Source organism: Heteronotia binoei, chromosome 17, assembly GCF_032191835.1.
Source record: "Heteronotia binoei isolate CCM8104 ecotype False Entrance Well chromosome 17, APGP_CSIRO_Hbin_v1, whole genome shotgun sequence".
NCBI lineage: Eukaryota > Metazoa > Chordata > Lepidosauria > Squamata > Gekkonidae > Heteronotia > Heteronotia binoei.
The window spans coordinates 32,311,502-32,332,835 of NC_083239.1; the positions used below are offsets into that span (position 1 = coordinate 32,311,502).

General features: G+C 47.4%; 1 protein-coding gene across 1 annotated transcript in view; it reads left to right on the plus strand.

Moving 5' to 3' along the window:
- FCGBP (Fc gamma binding protein) overlaps positions 1-21,334 on the plus strand; it is a 43,867-nt gene that overhangs the window by 14,398 nt on the left and 8,135 nt on the right. The window contains exons 7-14 of the mRNA XM_060257640.1: positions 452-1,050; positions 2,096-2,675; positions 3,528-3,727; positions 5,908-6,049; positions 7,488-7,816; positions 10,037-10,610; positions 14,185-14,780; positions 20,716-21,280. Coding sequence (XP_060113623.1) covers positions 452-1,050; positions 2,096-2,675; positions 3,528-3,727; positions 5,908-6,049; positions 7,488-7,816; positions 10,037-10,610; positions 14,185-14,780; positions 20,716-21,280 — 3,585 coding nt within the window. The remainder of the gene's footprint in view (positions 1-451; positions 1,051-2,095; positions 2,676-3,527; positions 3,728-5,907; positions 6,050-7,487; positions 7,817-10,036; positions 10,611-14,184; positions 14,781-20,715; positions 21,281-21,334) is intronic.

A 21,334-nucleotide genomic window follows, 5' to 3' on the forward strand; every position in this document is an offset into this window, starting at 1 on the left:
TCCTGTGCACAATAAAGACACCAAACTTGCAGGGGAATCTCTGGTTGAATCTCCTTTCCATGTCCTCCAAGTTTAGTGAGGGTTGAATTTACAGGGTCCAAGTTATGTCCCCCAAAAGATGGTGACCCCTGGAAAGCGTTTTCCATGGAAATGATATCTTCACGGAACCTGAAGGGCAGGTAGAGGAGAGCCAGCTAGAGATTCCCTGTTTAGTTTGTTGTCTCTAGCATATTGGGGGGCTGTTCTAGTGAGTCACAAACTGAACTGGTTCATTTGGGCCCTAACAGTTCACAATAGTTTGTGGTTCACAAACTGGGCGTGCCACAAACAATGAATGAAACCGAACTGCATTTTTCTGCATGCCCATCTTTAAGTACGTTCCAAACTCAATGATACTGATTAAGCAAGATATGAATTGTAAAAACGGCATATCTTTCCTTTCTCATTCCAGAGCCTGTCTGTCCCCAGAATAGCCACTATGAGCTCTGTGCCAAAGGCTGTCAACAAACCTGCAGCAGCCTCTACTCACCCCTCCCCTGCTCTGCTCACTGCACGGAAGGCTGTGTCTGCGATCAAGGCTTTGTGCTGAGTGGTGACCGCTGTGTCCCCATGTCTGAATGTGGCTGCGTGTACCAGGACCGGTACTACTCAGTTGGGCAGACTTTTCACCCAACCCAGAAGTGTGACCTGCAATGCATGTGCCAGGCCGGTGGTGCCGTCACCTGCAAGAAATTCTCCTGTGGCCCAAATGAAGAGTGCGGGGTGGTCAATGGCATCCAGAAATGCCACTCGGTTGGTTCCGCAACTTGCTTGGCCACTGGTGATCCTCATTATATCACCTTCGACAAGTTGCACTTCAACTTCCAGGGCACCTGCACTTACATTCTTGCTAAGACCCTTATTACAGACAAGACGCACTTAATACCCTTCACCGTTAAAGAGGAGAATGAAGCTTGGGGGAGTGGGAAAGTTTCCGTCACGAAGATGATCTCGGTGGAAGTCTACGACACTACGCTCACCCTGCTGCAGAAAAAGAAGGGGCTCGTCAAGGTAGGTCTCTTGATGCTACTGGTACCCACAACACTCAGAAGCTATCAAAGATCCAACAGAATGTGGAAAAGGAGTTTGGAAAACATCGAAGCCAGATTTTGATAGATCATTGTTCAAAGCCATGTTCAGTGTGCCCAAACCTAACCAGAGGCAGAAACTCATAGTTTGCTCCATTCTATGCTTCTGCATCAGTCTAGGTTTCCTTTACCGATTTTGCTGCTGGATCAGAAATCTAATTGACTCAAGACATGCGATGCTAGAACTTCATTGTTAGAAAAACAGAATACAAAAACATGGCAGTGAGTTTTGGGTTAACACAGCGGAAGCCGCCTGCTCAGAGCAGTAGTGCTGGTTCCTACATGTATCTCTTTCACATGTGACTCTTACTTAATGTCGGAATCTGGGCTCTTCTTTTGATTTGGGGACCTATGCTCCTGACAGCATGCCCAGAAGGAAACACAGATGTGCTGGAAGTCATGTGGAACCAAAAATGAACTTGAATTAAAATGATAGAGAAGAACTGTTAAGGATCGAAGAGCACTGGAAGGGATAAGAGGGGACACTTGAGAAAGGTGGGAGAGTGAATAGATTCAGGCAGGGCTTTTTTTGTAGCAGGAACAACTTTGCATATTAGGGCTCTTCTTACAGGGCCTCCTGTAAGCTCTTAGAGGATTGGCTACAGCAGGGAGGGTGTAGCCTAATAGGCAAAGGCATTCCTGCTACAAAAAAAAAGCCCTTGATGAAGCTCAAGAAGGGCCTTTTATTAGATCCTATGAATTTATACCCTGAATTCGCCTGTGTTGCTACAGTATTTTGTGAATGGTCAACAACCCATTCTCTTCTGATTTGGGGGGTGGGGGTGGGGGGTTGCAAGCATCCAGTCCAGGCCGGGACACAGGTTGAACCTGTGCACCCAAATCCACTGGCGTTGACTTCACTGTGCCAAGAACGGTTGGGTGGAGAAAGCCTGTTAAGTGTCGCAGGATTCTTGAGGCTAGTGCAAGGACTTACACGCCCTGCTGCTCACACAATCCTCTTCCTCTAGGTGAATGGAGTGTTCCAGCAGCTCCCTGTAGTCCTGTCCAATGGACGTCTCAGAGCTTATCAACACGGTAAAAATGTCATAATACAAACTGACTTTGGCCTTATTGTGGGCTACAATTTGCTGTACCGAGCCACGGTCACCGTCCCGAGCAGCTACCAGGGCCAGATGTGTGGCCTGTGCGGGAACTACAACGGGCGGAAGGAGGATGAGTTGCTTCTTCCTGATGGCACAGCAGCCTCCGACGTGGCTGTCTTTGGATCTGCCTGGAAAGTATCTGTCCCTGGGGCTACTGGAGCCTGCTCAGATGGTTGCTCCGGAAACACCTGCCCAGTCTGCGAGGAGAGGAAGAAGGACATTTTTAAGCTGCGCAACTACTGCGGGCTGCTCACAGCTTCAGACGGGCCCTTCAGTGCTTGCCACAGCAAAGTGGACCCCAGCGTGTATCTCAATGACTGCATCTATGACCTGTGCCTGGGCAACGGGGACAGCCAAGTCTTGTGCCAGAGCATTGAGAGCTATGTGTCTGCTTGCCATGAGGCCGGGGCGTCTGTCCAACCTTGGAGGACTCCGTCCTTCTGCCGTGAGTACTCTCCTGCTGAATTCCTTGCTGTGAATACTAGCTTCTGCTCGGGACTGGATCTACATGTTTTTTGAGGGGGGGCGGCAAAATTTAAAAATGACGCCCCCTTATGGGCCATTCTATCTTATGGTTCCATAGAATACAATGGACTCCATACCCAATTTGGCACCCCCCTCCGTCGGTGCCCGGGGCAAGCACCCCCCTCTGCCCCGCCCCCCTCCAGCCCTGCTTCTGCTATGAGCACTGAATTCTGCTCTAAGTACTGCCTTGCTGAATGCCGTGCTGTGAGGACTGTCTTCTTCTGTAGATACTGTCTTGCTTAATCCCATGCCACGGGTACTCTCTTCTGCTTTGAGGATTGTCTTGCTGAATCCCATGCCATGGGCACTCTCTTCTGCTGTGGGTGCTGTCTTGCTGAAATCCATGACCTTTCAGATCAGCCTCATTCAGACTTGATTATACTGCAGTTGACGGAAGTTAGGAGAACAATACAATCAGGGCTTTTTTTGCAGCAGGAACTCCTTTGCATGTTAGGCTATACCCCCCTGATGTAGCCAATCCTCTGTAAGCTCTTGGAGGATTGGCCACATCAAGGGGTTGTAGCTTACTATACAAAGGAGTTCCTGCTACAATTTTTTTTTAAAAAGCCCTGAACGTAATACTTTTCACTCCATGGCTTCAACCCTTGCCTAGGGCACTGTCAGCAGTGCAAGGCGGGAAGGGAAGCCAGTCACTTTGATCCCTTGTGTTCCACTTTCTCCTCTGCCTAACCTTCCTCTTGAGACTCCTCCATTCCTAGATCTTAAACATTATGAAGATATTTCCCAGCAGTCTGATCTATCTGTATTGTAGCTCTGAGCTGCCCACCCAACAGCCACTATGAGCCCTGTGCCGATGTCTGCTCTGCTGACTGTGCCGGCATCACTGAATCCCGAATGTGCCCTGAGACTTGCTCGGAGGGCTGCCAGTGCGACGACGGATTCTTCTTCGATGGTCTTGCCTGCGTCACTGTGGAGACCTGTGGATGTTCCACCAATGGGCACTATTATAAGGTACTGCCCCCTGCAGGAAAGAGCCCTGCAATGTCTTGAGTAGATGCAATCAGATCATTGTTCCATCTAGCCCAATTCTGTCAGCTACTGATGTACCACCCACTATTGCAGGTTCCTTTTTCATCTCTGTGGCATTCAACTAGATATGTCAAGGACTGAATCTGGAACCTTGTACATGAAACTGTGAGCCCTGTCCTTGACTTACTGCAAGGGTTGGTTTCTTTTGTTGCCAGGGCTGGCCTGTCCATTAGGCCTGTCCCTAGGTGGCTGCTGGTTTAGGCCCTCCCAAACACTCTCAACTTCTTAGTGAGGGAAATAGGTGAGCACAGCAGTGTGGTTCCTGCGCCTCAGAGCATGCGCACTGCCCAGCCACTGTTGCTAAGCTCGGCTGCCATCGCTTCCAGAAACTTCCAGAAGTGATGGCAGCTGGGCTGAGTGATGGCAGCTGGGTGGTGCACACACTCCGAGGTGCAGGAGCTGTGCCATGCCACCACCATGGTGCTTGCCCTCTCCGGGGGGGGGGGGAAGGGGGGGGGGATGAAGGCTGAGGGGAGGCAAGCTCTCCTTGTGTGCCAGACACCCTGAAGCTGGCCCTGCTTGTGGCTGAAATATCAAGACTAGTCCCAGGGGTTGAAAACCATACTTAAAGAGCTGGTCAGGTGTTCTCTGATCCTTCGGAGAAACTCATATTAACCTGTGCATGATATGAGTGACCCTGAGATGGATGGGATTTATAGAAGTTCTGCTGCTTTCTGGCAGGGTTTACCAGAAGGTGAATAATAATCTCAAAGGGAGAAAAAAACCTATCCTTGTTGAAAATCGTCTTATGGAGGTCATAAATGCTGAGACCTTCCACCCATAAAAAGGCAACATAATAGTACTGATCGGTATCTTTTTATGCATTACTTATCACTCTCACTTTTCTGGCCTGAGGGGTGGTCAGGGCTAGTGGGGTGGCAGGTTCCATGGATGGGAGATAAGTAGAAGCATTGTCTGTTTCTTAATAGTGACCTGTTCAGAGTGAGGTGCTGACCCTGGTTCAAAAGCTCTTCAGGGAAAGTTCTGGCTCCTCATATCACTTGATGTCCATTGGCCTAAAAGCTGCAATTGCACTCTCTGGCCATCCCCAGTAGGGGTGCTGCAGTGAAGATGAGATCAAGCCAGAACTCCCTTTGGTTTGTGGAGTGAGTATGGCTCATGGGGAGAAAGTATGGCTGTAGGGTAGAGTATCTGCTTTGCATGCGGACGGTCCTAGGTTTGATCCCTGGCAAAGAAAGAACCAGGCAGTAGGTGATGTGAGGGACCTCTTCCTAAGACCCTGGAGAGGCTGAATAGGCAGTACTGAACTTGATGGACCCAGGGTCTGATTCAGTATAACGCAGCTTCATGTGTTGGTTTGTATTGTCTGTTAAGACGCATAAGCAGAAGAGCACTTGCATTTAACTGCGGCAGCCCTCAGGCTGAAAACCACAATCCTCCTTAAAGAATTGCATTGACATTTTTTTACTAAAAAATCATTCATTAAAAGATAGTGTTTTGCCACTCAGTTCAGTCACAAATGTAAAAAACTGGATCAAATGCACACAATGGCCTTTCTATAAATCTCAAGGCTCTGCCTTCTCCTGTTTGCTGAGCTGCTTGGCTTTCTTGTGAAGGTTTCATCTGGTTATCCTTCCAAGTACATGAACCAAAACTCTTGAGTTCTCTTTCTCCTAAATTGGAAGAAAAGGGGACAGCGACAAAATAGTCAGGACACAAGGAGTGGGAACCAGGGCCTTTTTTTGTAGCAGGAACTCCTTTGCATATTAGGCCACACCTCCCTGATGTAGCCAATCCTCGAAAAGCTTACAGGGCCTACTGTAAGCTCCAGGAGGATTGGCTACATCAGGGTGGTGTGGTCTAATATGCAAAGGTTCCTGCTACAAAACAAACCCTGGTGGGAACCCATATTCTGGGGTTTTCCCCCCAGATCTGGCTTCCACGTCACTGAAATATACCTTCACCTGGGGGGTTGTAGAAAAAGCCCAGCAGGAATTAATTTGCATATTAGGCCACACCCCCTGACACCAAGCCAGCCAGAACTGCATTCCTGCTCAAAAAAAGTCTTACCTTCGCCAGTAAAAATACTATGATATGGTTGTCAGTAATGTTTTACTTTTCCTTGGCAAATGTTCTTGCAGCCCCATGAGACGGTTCTGGAGGATGAATGCCAGCAACTCTGCAGCTGCATCCCTGGCCAGGGGGTCATCTGTGAATCCCACAGCTGCGGTAGTGATGAGACCTGCAAAATCCAGGATGGGATCATGAGCTGCATCAATAGAGGTGAAGACAAGGAATGGATGGGCAGAGCTTTAGGGAGAGGTGTCCTGAGGAGCTGGCTGACTTGGGTCTCATCAGGGTGGGAGGTGTAGGGAGTTCTTGGTGTTTATAAGAACATAAGAGAAGCCATACTGGATCAGGCCAAAGGCCACCCAGTCCAACACTCTGTGTCACATAGGGGCCAAAACCCAGGTGCCATCAGGAGGTTCACCAGCAGGGCCGCAACTCCAGAAGTCCTCCCACTGTTGCCCCCAAGCACCAAGAATCAGGGCCGGCGTGTGGGAGTAGGCAACCTAGGAAATTGCCTAGGGCGCCAGCTCCCAACAGGGGCACATGGCGGGTGCCCACTCCCTGCTTGCACCGTCCCTGAGCCTGCAACAGCGCTTTCAGGCTTCAGCGTTCTCGGAGAATGGTGAAGCCTGAAAGTGCCGCTCATTATTTTTTGGAGCTGAGAGTTGGGGGGATTCCCCCGCCCCTCAGCGCCGAGAACCAATGGCACTTTCAGGCTTTGGCGTTCTTTTCAGAGAATGTTGAAGCCTGAAAGCGCCGCTAGTTGTTTCTTGGCTCCGAGGGTCAGAAGGATTCCTCCACCCCTCAGCGCCAAGAAACAACGACGCTTCCGTGAGTGACGTGATGACGTCACCTCTGGGTGCTGTTATCATGCCGCACACGTGTGAAATTTTTTCACCATGGGAGGGGGGTGCACATCAGGGTTCTGCCTCAGGCAGCAGAAACCCATGCGCCGGCTCTGCCAAGAATACAGAGCATCACTGCTACAGACATAGTGTTCCATCTATAGCTTGTAGCTAATAGCCACTGATGGACCTCTGCTCCATATTTCTAGTGCCCATTGTATTTCTCCCCACAATGAGCCTTATTACTAGTAGTATGATAAAAACATTAAAACAACACTGTACGTTTAACCATATTTGCAACAAGCCATTCAAAACAAATCCAAAACAACCCCCTTCCAAACAAAACAACAACCCAGCATTAAGAACTACTGAGCAACCTCTCCCTTCCAATCCATAAGCAGTTCTCAAGCTAGAAGTAGACCATAAAAGATTTTTGGAAAATATACCTTAGTTATCTATTGTCAAATCCAAAGCTAGAGCTGATGCACAGTTTAGGTGGAAATTTTGGTGAGATGTGCTAGAGATAGCCTCTGGGAGCTGTGTGTGTCCTTGGTCATTGGGTATCAATCTCTCTATCCCATGTGTTACATGTTTATGCCAATGAACCCATTGCAGTACACCCAAACTATTGCACAAGGGTATGAAAGTGTCTCTAATATAGTTAACTTCTGGGAATCATCCCCCAAACTCATCTATGAACATATCTTCACAAATTAGTAGATCACTCAACATATGCAATGAATAGGTGATGATATCTGGGATTTATATGAACACCAAAATCTTGGATATGTAATTTCTTCTTTCAGATCCCTGCAAAACATTAAAGTGCCGGAACAAGGAAACTTGCAAGCTAGAAGATGGGCGGGCGAAATGTGTCCCACTTTTCAATGAGACCTGTTTTGGTTGGGGGGACCCACACTACCACACCTTTGATGGGCGGGACATCGATTTCCAGGGCACATGTACCTACACCATTGCCAAATACTGTGGCAGTGACTCCACACTGGTACCCTTCAGAGTGGATGAGAAAAATGACAACAGAGGCAGCCAGGCCTTTTCCTTTGTGAAAATAACCAATATCTATGTGTATGGGTACAACATCTCCATCCACAGGAAGGAAGTTGGCAAAATCCGGGTGAGTCCATATAATGGTGCTCAGATGACTTAGCCTCAAGTCATGATGAAAAGGGAACATGGCTGGGAGTAGAGGTTGATAGGGCACCTGTTTCAGGTTAGAACCATCATTCTTGGTCAAGGCACCTGACCAGGTTGGAGGAATGCACATGATCTCTGATCCTAATATATTCCACACAGGGGTGGAATTCTAGCAGGAGCTCCTTTGCATATTAGGCCACACACCCCTGGTGTAGCCAATCCCCCAAAAGCTTTTTGTAAGCTCTTGGGGGATTGGCTACATCAGGGGTGTGTGGCCTAATATGCAAAGGAGTTCCTGCTAGAATTCCACCCTGATTCCACCCAAGAATGTAACCTCCTGAGTTGGCTTCTACCACGTTCTATTCGCTTGTGTGCTTGAACTCCTTGGCCTTTAGTAGATGTGTACCTTCACGGTTGTCCAAATCTTTCCCCAAAGCTAGCACAGCCCTGCAGGCACAGAGGGGCTCCTAACAGATAAAATACTCAGGCTTGCAACATCACCCTTTTATAGAAGCATATATCTGAATGAGTAGCTTTGTAGAGCTGGAAGGCACAGAGCTAGATAGCAGTCTCAGCAGGACTGGAATCAGGATTTGTGCACTGCACACTATTGGCTGACACTGGGCCAAGGTAAACTTAACTCTACATTCATGGTCTTGTATGGCCTGATTCAGCAAAACCATCACTGTCTGTATACTAGGACTAGGGAGATCCAGGTGCAAATCATCTTCAGCCCTGAAGCTCCTTGCGTGGTCTGGGGCCAAACTCCCAAGTTTAACCCACTTAATCTGAATCGCCTTATGTCACAGGCAGAGTGGGACAAGGTAACCATATCAAAGATTCAGGCAAAAGAGGGACTCCACGTTAAGGGAGTCAATACAGGTTTTGATCCAGCCAAGGGGAAGAATCTGGGAAAGTTCTTCAGCCAGGGGTGGAATTCTACCAGGAGCTCCTTTGCATATTAGGCCACACACCCCTGAGGTAGCCAATCCTCCAAGAGTTTACAAGGCTCTTTTTTTGTAAGCTCTTGGAGGATTGGCTATATCGGGGGGAGGGGGTCTAATATGCAAAGCAGTTTCAGCTACAAATCAAGTGATCAGTCTAGAGGATTTACATGGGCATATGCGTATGATAGTAGCCGATGGCCCCTCTAAGCTGAGTTAGTGTAAGCTAGCTCACAGGGTTTTTTTAGCCTCTGGCTCGCACATTTTTGTCTTAGCTCAAGAAGGATGGCCCCAGAGCAAATTAATTTATACAGTAGCCACAGCTTGCTCACTTTAATGCCAGTAGTTCACGAAGCAGAATTTTTGCTCACAAGACTCCACAGCTTAGAGGGAGTATTGGTACTAGCCCCTGTTTTTCCTAGCAGAGATCAACACTAGATTACCATGTGGTGGCTGCTATTTTTCAGGTGTTTCTCAGCACCCCCATTGTTCCTTCTACTGTCACCATGAAACTTGTGCGGTGTTAATCCGGCATCCATACATTAGCTTCCACTGCACTATTGCTGCCATATCTCTGTTACCTGCCCGCCTCGTTACAGTCCCTAGGAGGATGTGGTAATTGTCATAGCACTATAGTGTTAAACTACTGAGGTATGCCAGTTACCTATCTTAAGATAACAGTATGTCAGTTTTAGTTGTCAACTGGTAATTGACATACCGCTAGAGTTTCAAGTTGGTTTATTGCTATAGTTACCTCTGTGGTATTACCCTTATATCACAGAATCTGTAGACTGAGTCTGAAATAATCAGCTATCAACTGCAGGAGGGTGATTTATTTCAAATTCTAATACTTTTAACGGCATATCAATAAAATGCATGGTAAGATCAAGCAGGAGCAAGAAGACACTACAGAGGCAACAAAATAAGGCTGATCATACAAAGAGATTGTCTGTCTTTAACTGCTTCAGCCACGGGAGATTAGAAACCTGATAGCCTTGTTCTCTGTCAAGCTGCAAAATTCTATGATACAGGTAGAAGCAGGGCTTTTTTTTGTAGCAGGAACGCCTTTGCATATTAGGCCACACACCCCTGATGTAGCCGATCCTCCAAGAGCTATCAGGGCTCTTCGTACAGCCCTACTGTGAGCTCCAGGAGGATTGGCCACATCAGGGGGGTGTGGCCTAATATGCAAAGGAGTCCCTGCTACAAAAAAAGCTCTGAGTAGAAGCATTAATGATTCTGCCTCCTTTCTCCAGCTGAATGGTGTCGTCACGAACCTGCCTGTGACTCTTGAGGATGGGAAGATGCAGCTATTCCAGAGCGGTCTGCAGGCTGTGCTTCAGACTGACTTCGGATTGGTTGTTTCTTATGATTGGAGCATGATGGTGGAGATAACCCTGCCCAGCAGCTACTATGGCGCCATCTGTGGCCTTTGTGGGAATTTCAACCAAAACCCTGATGACGATATGCTGACTCCCGCTGGCGACAAGGCCACTTCCGAGGTGGAGTGGGGGAAAAGCTGGAAAGTGAAGGACCGCGACCCTTTCTGCTGGGACATCTGCGAGGGGGACTGCCCTGTCTGTAAAGAGCAGCAACGGCAGCTCTTTGAGAGTGAGGAGTTCTGTGGGCTGATCGCCAAGACGGACAGCGGGCCTTTCCGTGAATGCCGCTCAAAGTTAAACCCCGATGATTTCTTCGACAGATGCATCTATGATGTCTGCCTCAACGGTGGTGCCAAAAACATCCTGTGCCAAGCTCTGAGCGCCTATGCTACAAATTGCCGCAAAGAGGGTGTGGTCATCCAGGACTGGAGAACTCAGAGTGGCTGTGGTGAGTGCAAATTCCGGCACAGAAGCAAAGTCGGATTCCTGCCGTCCATATTTGGTTCCAATAGTCCAGGTTGTTTATAACCTGAAAGCCAGAATAAATCCAATGATGATCTAAAGGAAAGTCCAACTCCTATAAAATCCCCTTTATAAATGCAGCCCTCGAATACGTTCTGCAAATGATTAATAGTAGCTGATCTGATTTGTATAGTCGGTTCTGAACAATGCGTAATGCATTGGCAATTGTCTGATAAGAACAGGCGTGAATAACCAGTTCAGAAATTATTGCACACAACAGTTGTGAGGCTCACATTGAGCCCAAGAGCAGGCAAGGATGCCAGTCTGACGATCTGATTCCATATAAAGCTAATCTAAATGATGGGCGTACGGTTTCTCTGTGAAGTGTCTGAAAGGAAAGTGGGATACAGTAATAGATGAACTGGTCTCCTATCCCTTCACAGCCATACACCATAACATTTTTAAGAATTTAAAAACACTGTAAAAAAAAAATGGCTACGTCTACAATGCAATTTGGACAAAGGCTGCTCAAAAGGAGTCATAATCTTAGAGCATCAGGGAAAGACAAATATTTCAACAAGCATGTTTTAAAAAGGAATCTTTCTTTTGCTGTTTCATGTTTTGGACAGTAGGAGAAAAATTAGCTGATGAGCTGAATTCTGTCAAAGGACCATGGCGGGTTTTTTTTTGTACCAGGAACTCCTTTGCATATTAGGCCACACCCCCCTGATGTTGCCAATCCTCCTGGAGCTTACAGTAGACCCTATAATAAGAGCCCTGTAAGCTCTTGGAGGATTAGCTACATCAGGGTGTGTGTGGTCTCATATGCAAAGGAGTTCCTGCTACAAAAAAAGTCCTGCAAAGGACTGGGGGGTATCTTGAGAAAACGGTCTCATATCCCTCTACTCCATAGGCCATATCAGGCCCTCATTCTTCCAACAGTCCTGACCTCCATACCTTAAACCTACTCCTTGCCATACCTGCTGGTACATTATTTGGGTTAGCACGTAATTAACACAGCAGAAGTGCACAACCTGATCAAAGTGTAGATAAAGCTTTATTCAGGAACTAACAAGCTTGACAGTAACGAGAAGAGACAGAGGCAGGGACCTAGTTACACCACAGCTGAGATAAAGGTCGACTGTCGAGAAGAAGCAGGATATTAGTGCTGCAGAGTAGCAACCTGGAGACAGACAAGGAATGACAACAAAATATAAGGTGTTGCCTTCACTATCCTATCTCCCTGCTGCCCCCTACTGGGGACAAAGAGAATGTTTCCTCCCTTTCCCAAAGTACTAGAACTTGAAGGCATCCAGTGAAGCTGATGGGCAGTAGGTTCAGGCTGAGCAAAAGGAAATACTACTTTACGCAGGGAGTGATTAACATGTAGAATTTGCTGCCAGAGGATGTAGTGATGGCCATAGGAATAAACAGTTTTAAAACTGATTAGATAGATTCATGGAGGATAAGTGTATTAAGTGGCTACTTGCCATGGTGACTGAAGGAACCTTCATATTCAGAGGCACTAAGTTTTTGAATCCGAGAGACGGGAGGCAACATCCGGGGAAGGTCTTGGTCTCTGTGCTCTGTGGTTGGCCCTCCAGAGGAACTGGTTGGCTATTGTGTGAGACAGGATGCTGGACTAGATGGCTGCTTCACTGATCTGATCCAGCAGGGCTCTTATGTTCTTTGTATGCCAGACATTCTCTATTCCAACAATTTGCAGCTGTCCTTAAAAGATACCTCAAGAACACTGGGCAGTCAGAACTGGGATACAGCAAGCAATGAAGAGAATCACAGAAAGATACCGAAACAAGGAAAAGATCATGATAAATAACTAATACAATTTGAATGCTACTTCTAACCCATTTATATATAGTTATTTGTAAATGTAAATAAGCATATAAGAATTAACCAGGTCATATAAGCAAACAGACAATATTTACAAGTAGCTGTAGGTTCACAATTTGTTTTCCCAACAGCAACAAAGTGCTTGTGCAAGAAGTCTCTATAAAGTTTCAAAGTCCATAATATATCCAAAACATGGTGATTAGACGTCCCAGTATACCCTCAATGTGGACTGACAGTGTATTCTGTTTCAATCATCAAATGTCTTCATCTGGGAGGGCTAATGGACAGTCCACCATTAATATCCATTTGCTATCCTTAACAGAGTAACAAGCACAATATCCTTCCAGGGGAGAAACAGTGGATGCCTAATCACCATGTTTTGGGTGTATGATGGACTTTGAAACTTCATAGAGACTGCTTGCGCAAGCACTTTGTTGTTGTTGGGAAAACTAATTGAGCTTATAGCCACTTGTAAATTTTGTCTGTTTGCTTATGTGATCTGGTTAATTCTTTTATGCTTATTTACATTTATAAAGAACTGCATATAAATCGGTTAGAAGTAGCATTCAAATTGTATTAGTTAGTTATCACTGCTGCTATAACTAACCATTACATTTGGAGATGTGTCAGTCACAAGGCTGTTAGAGGTCTGGCTTGCCCCACTGTTTGTGTGCATGGCTAGTTCCAGTTTTGGGGTGGTCCTAGGCAGTCCCCCCCACAGTGCATCTTTCTTCCACCTGCAAGCGCTTCCGCCACCCAGGCTCAGTTACTTGACACCTTTTCGCCAACAGCACTAGTCAGTGGAGGCAGCTGTGAGTGCTGCTTCCATAGCCCCAAGAGTGCCATCTCTGGGCACCACCCCCATGTTCGCTCTCTTGTGACATGATAGAGGTTTACAGGGGTTATTTTGTAGAAAAATAAGTGGTGGAGCTCATTCAGGGATTGTTATGCAGCTGCACCTATTATTCAATGGACAAGGTGGGGAGAACGGTTCAGGAGCTCTGCTCCTGTGAGCTCCTGCTGAATTCAAGGCCTGGAGGTTTACAAGGTTATGAATGGGACAGAGAAGGTAGAGAAAGAGTTACTTTTCTCCCTTTCTCACAGTACAAGAATTTGTGGACCTTCCATGAAATTGCTGAGCAGTCATGTTAGAATGGATAAAAGCACATGCTTCTTCACCCAAAGGGTGATTAACACATGGAATTCACTGCTGAAGAAGGTGGTGGCAGCTACAAGCACAGACAGATTCAAAAGGGGGTTGGATAAACATATTGAGCAGAGGGCCATCAGTGGCTACTAGCCACAAGGTATTTATGGAACTCTCTGTCTGGGGCATGTGATGCTCTTTATTCTTGGTGTTTGGGGGGCAGCAGTGGGAGGGCTTCTAGTGTCCAGGGCCCACTGGTGAACCTCCTGATAGCACTTGGGTTTTTTGGCCACTGTGTGACACAGAGTGTTGGACTGGATGGGCCATTGACCTGATCCAACATGGCTTCTCTAATGTTTTTAGGGCAGTTGGGAGCATGGGTACAGACAGGAGGCAAGGAGGGCATGTGGAGGGGGACCCCACTGGAGTGTCCTGGGCTCTAGAAGCTTGCCTACCTCAGGGGAGGGTGACGTCGACCCTTTTTGTGTGATGCAGTCATGGGTCACATTAGTCCTCGATTTCTTTCCTTGCTGTCAACTTCCTGCCTCCTGTCTCCTCACAGCTTTGCCTTGCCCTGAAAACAGCCACTACGAGGCCTGCGGAAATGCCTGCCCAGCCAGCTGCGCGGACCGTTCTGCCCCTTTGACCTGCCGCATGCCCTGCGTGGAAACCTGCCAATGCAACGACGGCTATGTCCTCAGTGCCGACAAGTGCGTCCCCGTGGGGAGCTGCGGGTGCACCCATGATGGCCTCTACTATAAGCCTGGTGAGGAGTTCTGGGCCGGCGAGGACTGCAGTTCTCACTGCAGGTGTGATCCCAACCTGGGCATGATGGTGTGCCAGCCGGCAAGCTGCAAAGCCAGTGAGAGATGCGCCATGGTCGATGGTGTCCGGGGCTGCCACGCCCGCAGCCATGCCACTTGCTCGGCAGCCGGGGACGATCACTACACTACCTTTGATGGGCAGAGATATGATTTCACAGGCACTTGCATCTACCAGCTGGTGGGGCTGTGCTCCAGCGACTCCACTCTGACCCCGTTCATCATCAAGATCCAGAGCAGCCAAGGCAGTAAGACAGCACCGTTCTCTTCCGTAGTTACCCTGGAAGTCTATAACAGAACCATCACAATCAGCCAGGAGCGTCCACACACAATTCAGGTAGGGAAGGAGAACTGGTATGGTATAACCAGGAAGCCCAGAGATCACACTAAAGGACAGGGCTTTTCTGGGGGTTTTTTGTAGCCGGAACGCCTTTGCATATTAAGCCCCACACCCCTGATGTAGCCAGTCCTCCTGGAGCTTATAGTAGGAGGATTGGCTACATCAGGGGGTGTGACCTAATATGCAAAAGAGTTCCTGATAAAAAAATCACACAAAGGTCTATGTTCTCTACTTCACTAGGGCTTTTCACCCCCTTTACAAGGCAACAATATTTTAACTTTCTTAAAGTCTAGGGTTGCAAATCCCCAGGTGGGGGCAAGGGATCCCCTGGTTTGGAGGCAACTCCTCCCACTTCAGGTCATCAGAAAGTGGGGTGTGTGTGTGTGGGGGGGGGATATCTGCTGAGCACTTCTTTATTCCCTATGGAGAGAGATTCCCATAGGATATAATGAAGAATTGATCTACGGGTATCTGAGGCTCTGAGGGGTCTGTTTTTTGAGATAGAGGCACCAAATTTGTAGCGTAGCATCCTGTGCCTCTCCTCAAAATACACTCCAAGTTTCAAAAAAGTTTGGACCAGGGGGTCCAATTCTATGCACCCCAAAAGAAGGTGCCCCTATCCTTTATTATTTCAAACGAAGAGAAGGCATTTAAAAGGTGTGTGGTCCCTTTAAATGTGATTGTCAGAACTCCTTTTGAAGTTCAATCACGCTTGTCACAATCTCGCTACTGGCTCCGCCCCCAAAGTCTCCTGACTCCACCCCCAGAGTCGCCAGATATTTCTTGAATTGGACTTGGGAACCCTATTACAGTCCCAGTCCCTGATCCAGATAGCTCAGGCTAGCCCAATCTCATCAGATCTTGAAAGTTAAGCAGGGTCAGCCCAGGCTAGTATTTGGATGGGAGACCACCAAGGGATACCAGGGCTGTGGCGCAGAGCCAGGCAGCTGCAAACCACCTCTGAATGTCTCTTGACTTGAAAAACCCTACAGAGTTGCCATAAGTCAGCTCTGACTTAACGGCAAACAAGGACAAACAAACAATCCCAATATATCGTCAGCTTTTCTTTTTAGCCCGGGGAAATGTTCTACCTTTGGCAGCCGTTGTGCTGGAGTCTAGCCCAGAAATTTTGTCCATGCGGCCGAGCAGACATTGAATCATTAGCTCATTTTTTAAAACTGCGGTTTATACTCCAAGGGCTTGCTTTATAACACCTCTTGTTGCCAGGTCACCTGTCTGCTTCTATGATTTTCACCTTTTATTTCTTTTGGCTGGTAATTATTAAGGGAATCACACTCTCTGTCATTGAATTTATTCTTTCTACTCTTAAAATCAGGAGCACCAAGCTCGTATGGATCATCTAAACCCTGAGACAAATTTTTAAAAATATTTTATAATTTGGGACTTGTTTTTGATTTGGCCATGTGCAGGGCTGCTTCTTTTTTGTAGCAGGAACTCCTCTGCATATTAGGCCACACACCTCCGATGTAGCCAATCCTCCAAGAGCTTACGGTAGGCCCTGTACTAAGAGCCCTGTAGCTCTTGCAGGATTGGCTACATCAGGGGTGTGTGGCCTAATATGCAAAGGAGTTCCTGCTACAAAAAAAACCCCTGTCCGTGTTCTTCGGCACATAGGTGCTCAACTTTCTGGAAAGGAACAGGTACAGTCCCAATGTCAACTCTCAGACTGGCAGGCAGGCCTGGTCTTTCAGCTGCAGAACCACCTGCAATACAGGAATGAGAACACTGGCTTATCTTGGAGGCTCAAAGCAGATAAAACTCCATGAAATCTCTGTCCTGAGCTGCCAGCATTTTTAAAAACAGTTATCAGATGCCTGAGGGACTAATTCAGATCTGGACTGAGGTGCAAGGAAAGCCTTCCCTTCTGTGCTGTTTTCATGATTGAGAATGGGGCAGTGATGCTTTGTATTCTTGGGCAGTTTGGTGTAGTGGTTAAGTGTGCGGACTCTTATCTGGGATAACAGGGTTTGAATCCCCACTCCTCCACTTGCAGCTGCTGGAATGGCCTTGGGTCAGCCATAGCTCTCACAAGAGTTGTCCTTGAAAGGGCAACTTCTGGGAGAGCTCTTTCAGCCCCACCTACCTCACAGGGTGTCTGTTGTGGGGGAGGAAGGTAAAGGAGATTGTGAACCACTCAGACTCTGAGATTCAGGGTAAAGAGTGGGATAAAAATGCAGTATCTTCTTCTTGGTGCTTAGTGGGCAACAGTCTGAGGAGTTTTGGAGTTCTGGCTCTGCTGGTGGACCTCCTGATGACACCTGTTTTGTTTTGTTTTGTTGCCACTGTGTGACACAGAGACAGAGGGTTAGACTGGATGGACCATTGCCCTGATCCAACATGGCTTATCTTGTGTTCTTATGGCTCTGGAGAGCTGCTATTTGGTCAACTGGGGAGAAAGTTCAAGTATGGTCAGAGCTTTTTTGTATAAAAAGCCCAGCAGGAACTTATTTGCATATTAGGCCACACCCCCTGTTGTCATCATTGTTTCACACAGGGCTTTATTGTGGGAAAAGCCAAGCAAGAACTAATTTGTGTATTAGGCCACACCCCCTGATGCCAAGCCAGCTGGAACTGCATTCCTGTGTGTTCCTGCTCAAAAAAAAGCCCTGAGTATGGTTATGAGTACTGTACGTAACTATGTACAGTGATAAGGGGCTGTGGCTCAGCGGTACAGCCTCTGCTTTGCATGCAGAAGATCCCAGGTTCACTCCCCGACATCTCCAGTTGAGACGACCAGCTTGCAGGTGATGGGAAAGACCTCCACCTGAGACTCTGGAAAGCTGCTGCCAGTCTGAGCAGACAATACTTGCCTTGATGGACCAAGGGTGAGATTCTGTTTACGGCAGCTTCCTGTCTTCATATATTCCACTATCCAGAGAGATTTTGACGGAGAAAGCTGTGAAGAGGGGAAGGTTTAAAATTCCTTTCCCATGCACCACAGTCCCAATCTAAATTTGGGAGTTTCAGACATTGCATTCCCAGAGTCTAGCTCAGGCATGTTGAATTCATTTGTTATGAGGGTCGGATCTGACATAAATGAGACCTTGCCAGGCCAGGCAATGCGTGTCATAAAATGTAATGCCAGGGAGCAGAGATATAAACTTTATAGAGGATACAGACAAACATAATTAAAGATTTAAAAAAACTTAAAAATACAACATGGTTAAAATATTATTTATTTATTTAACCTACCTACCTTAAATTTGTATGCCGTCCACTCCACACATGGACTCTGGGTGACTCACAATCATAATAGCATTTGTTGGTCTTAATAGTGCTTTCTTAGTAACTCTCACATGCAATCCAGGGAACTGGGCAAAGGAAACTCGCTCTTTTCTTCCTTCCCCAGGGGACCAGGAGGGGGAGGAACCTCAGCCAATAGAAGAAAGAGAGGCTTGGCTCAGTAGCTCCGATGTGTGATTGAGAGATCCTGGCAAAGCAAGTTCTGCCTCCCTTCCTCCCCAAGGGAGGGGCCTCAGCCAATGGAGAAAACAGAGACTTTGCTCTGTAGCTCCTGTGCAATTGAGCAAGTCTGGCAGAGTAAGCTGTGATGCAGAAGGAAGCAAGATATAGGAGGAAGGAAGCAGCTGACAGACAGTTGCTTGGGGGCCTGATTCATCACCTGGGCCACATGTTTGAGACCACTCAATTTGGTCTGTAAGCAACTGTTGTAAAAACAATAACAACCCTGAAATAATCTAGCAAAAGACATAGACAGTTTAGGGGAAATTCTGAGTTGAATCCTGCCAACTTTCTGCTGATGCGAGTGGATCAATCTCTACTTCCCCATCCCAAAACAGGGTCACACTTGGGATATAGTACCTGTTAAATAGTGGGTTTGATACATGAAGAGGCTTAGTTGCAGCTGATCACAGCTCTTTATTAGTGATTACAGCATGGCAATAGTCATGGTAATAGTCAACTATTGAACTGGGCCAACGGGGCCAACTAAAACACTCCAAAGTTCCAGCGCTCGAACGCCATTGGGTCATTTGAACCAGCAGGGGACTGGCGATTGGACCAGGGAAGCACAGATTTGGATCCTGCTTCCCATTGTTCCCAAGTCCCCAAGCTCAGTCCTAAAGGCTCCAATGAGCCAGGCAGGAACTTACAATCCACATGAAACACAGAGCCACACATACACAGCAGTACTCTTGCAGAAAACGAGCCACTGTGGTGGGGAGAAGAGACCAACATCCCCTCCCATTCATCAGCAGAGCATCAGCCGGATTCCACCCAATCGTTTTGACCGACGTGATCAAGATTGACAGCTTGGGCTACAAGGCTTTGCCCGTTGATCTCTCTTGTCCGACATCTTCTCTCTAATAGCAGGGCAGTCAGAATGTTTGAAATTAACAGCACACAGAGAGGGAAAAAAGCCCTTCATACCTTTGCCCCTATCCCTCTTGAGCAAGCCCAAATGCGTCGCTGCAAAAGGGTTCCCATAAGATGTGTTGGCAGGACTTCAGCCTGTATTTTATGACTCATCTTGATAAATCTTCTTGATTGCCTCGAAAATCACTAGTGTGATCCTGTCTTGGACCTTTTCCTCACTCAAATTGAACTGACAAGGGGCAATTAACCTGCTCATAAATTCTTTTCTTACAAAACGTCCTTTACCTACTTGAATTTCAGGTGTGCACTTCTATTCCTGCTGGGAGTTTGGGTATGATTTAATTGAGAGCTGCTGCACTTAGCTGGTGTCAACCGTGGGATTGATGAGGAACTATGAATAGATGAAGTGGCCCTATCCATGTCAGATCATTAATTCATCGAGGACATTATTGTCTTGGCAGCAGCTCACCAGGTTACGTCAGAGAATGGTCTCTCAAACAAGATGATGTCTGGGGCCCTTAAACTGGAGACAGTGGGAAATTGAACCTGGGACCTTTTGTCTGCCAGCCAAATGTTTGGGACCCTATTTCTAAAGCTATCGCTTTGGTAATGTAATCACCTCTAGTGCATTTGGTCCCCAACGTGGTGCCTTTAGGTGCCATGACGCCTTCTGACTCCTTTGCTGGTGCCTGCCAAGAGTTTTTAGAAAGTGGACATGGCCAGGTGGGGCTTTTGCCCAGCTGTACTTCCAGTTGACCATTGGAGATTTGATTGGCTGTGCAGATTTTTTTTAAAAAATGTTGCTTTGGCAGTAGCTGCCACCACGGCACAAAGATCTTCACTATATGACTGAAGGTCAGCTACGGCAGCCATTTTGTTGCTGGCTCCACCTCCTGCAGCAACCATTTTGTGTCTACACCCACTGCGCAGTGCCAAAATTCCAAAGTAGGGGGACTTGTTATATGTGTGCGAAGTGCAACGGGCATGATGATGTCACCAGGAAGTGATGTCATCATGCCAGGCATGTCGCAGAGGGATGCTCTAGCATTTGGGTAAAAACCTCTATGGTGCCATGGAGGTTTTTTACCCAAATGCTAGCACGTCCCTGTGCAACATGTCTGGTGTGATTACATCACCCGGAAGTGACATTATTGTGCCAGGCCAGTTGGACACTGATGGAGCTCTTGGGGGCGGGGCTCCCCTGCCAGCCAATTCTGTGCCAGTTTGGAGACCCTGAAACTGAGGAATCCTCTCCCACAGTGGGAGGCTGGGAACCCTATCAGGATCATAAAGTTTGGGAACCCCTGCCTTGACGCTTGTGCTCATGATATATATATTTTATATTGGCTGAAAAGTAGGAGCCAATTATATGTTATCTCTTTTTACAGTGAATTCAGATCCCTATTTATCCTGTTACCAAGGTGCTGTGTGAACATAGTTCATTGACTTATCCAGGAAATGAATCTCTACAGCTCTAACCTCTCTTACAGCCTGCAGCTAAATCAGCTTCTCAAACCACTTTCTTCCATGGCTTTCCTCAACCTTTGGGTCGATAACTTGACATATCTCTTTGCAGGTGGATGGGTTATTCATGGATCTGCCTTTCTACCATGAAGATAAAGTTAAGGCCTACATTAGCGGAGCCCATGTCCTGGTCACCACCAAGTTCGATCTCACCCTAACCTTTGGCTGGAACAGGCTGGTCCGTGTCACTATTCCCAATACCTACTTCAACGCCGTTTGTGGACTCTGTGGTAATGACAATGGGGAACCGGGTGATGATCTGATCATGAAGGATGGGCACCGGGCAGCCAATGCTGCCCAGTTTGCAGAGAGCTGGAAGGTAGGCGAGATCCCTGGCTGTGTGAACGGATGCACTGGCAATTGCCCTGTGTGCAAAGAAACAGAGAAGGAGACCTACAAGGGAGACCAATACTGCACGATCCTCACCAGGAAGGACGGACCTTTCAAGGAGTGTCACAAGGCCATTGACCCTGCTCCCTACCTCGACAACTGCATCTCTGATGTCTGCCGGTACAAGGGTCACCACGACATTCTCTGCCACGCTATCAGTGCCTACGTAACAGTTTGCCAGGCTCAAGGAATCCAGATTGGCCAATGGAGGTTGCCCTCTTTCTGCAGTAAGTGCGAGGCCTAGGTGGGATCTAGGGAATGTGGCAGATGGCAGTCCTCAG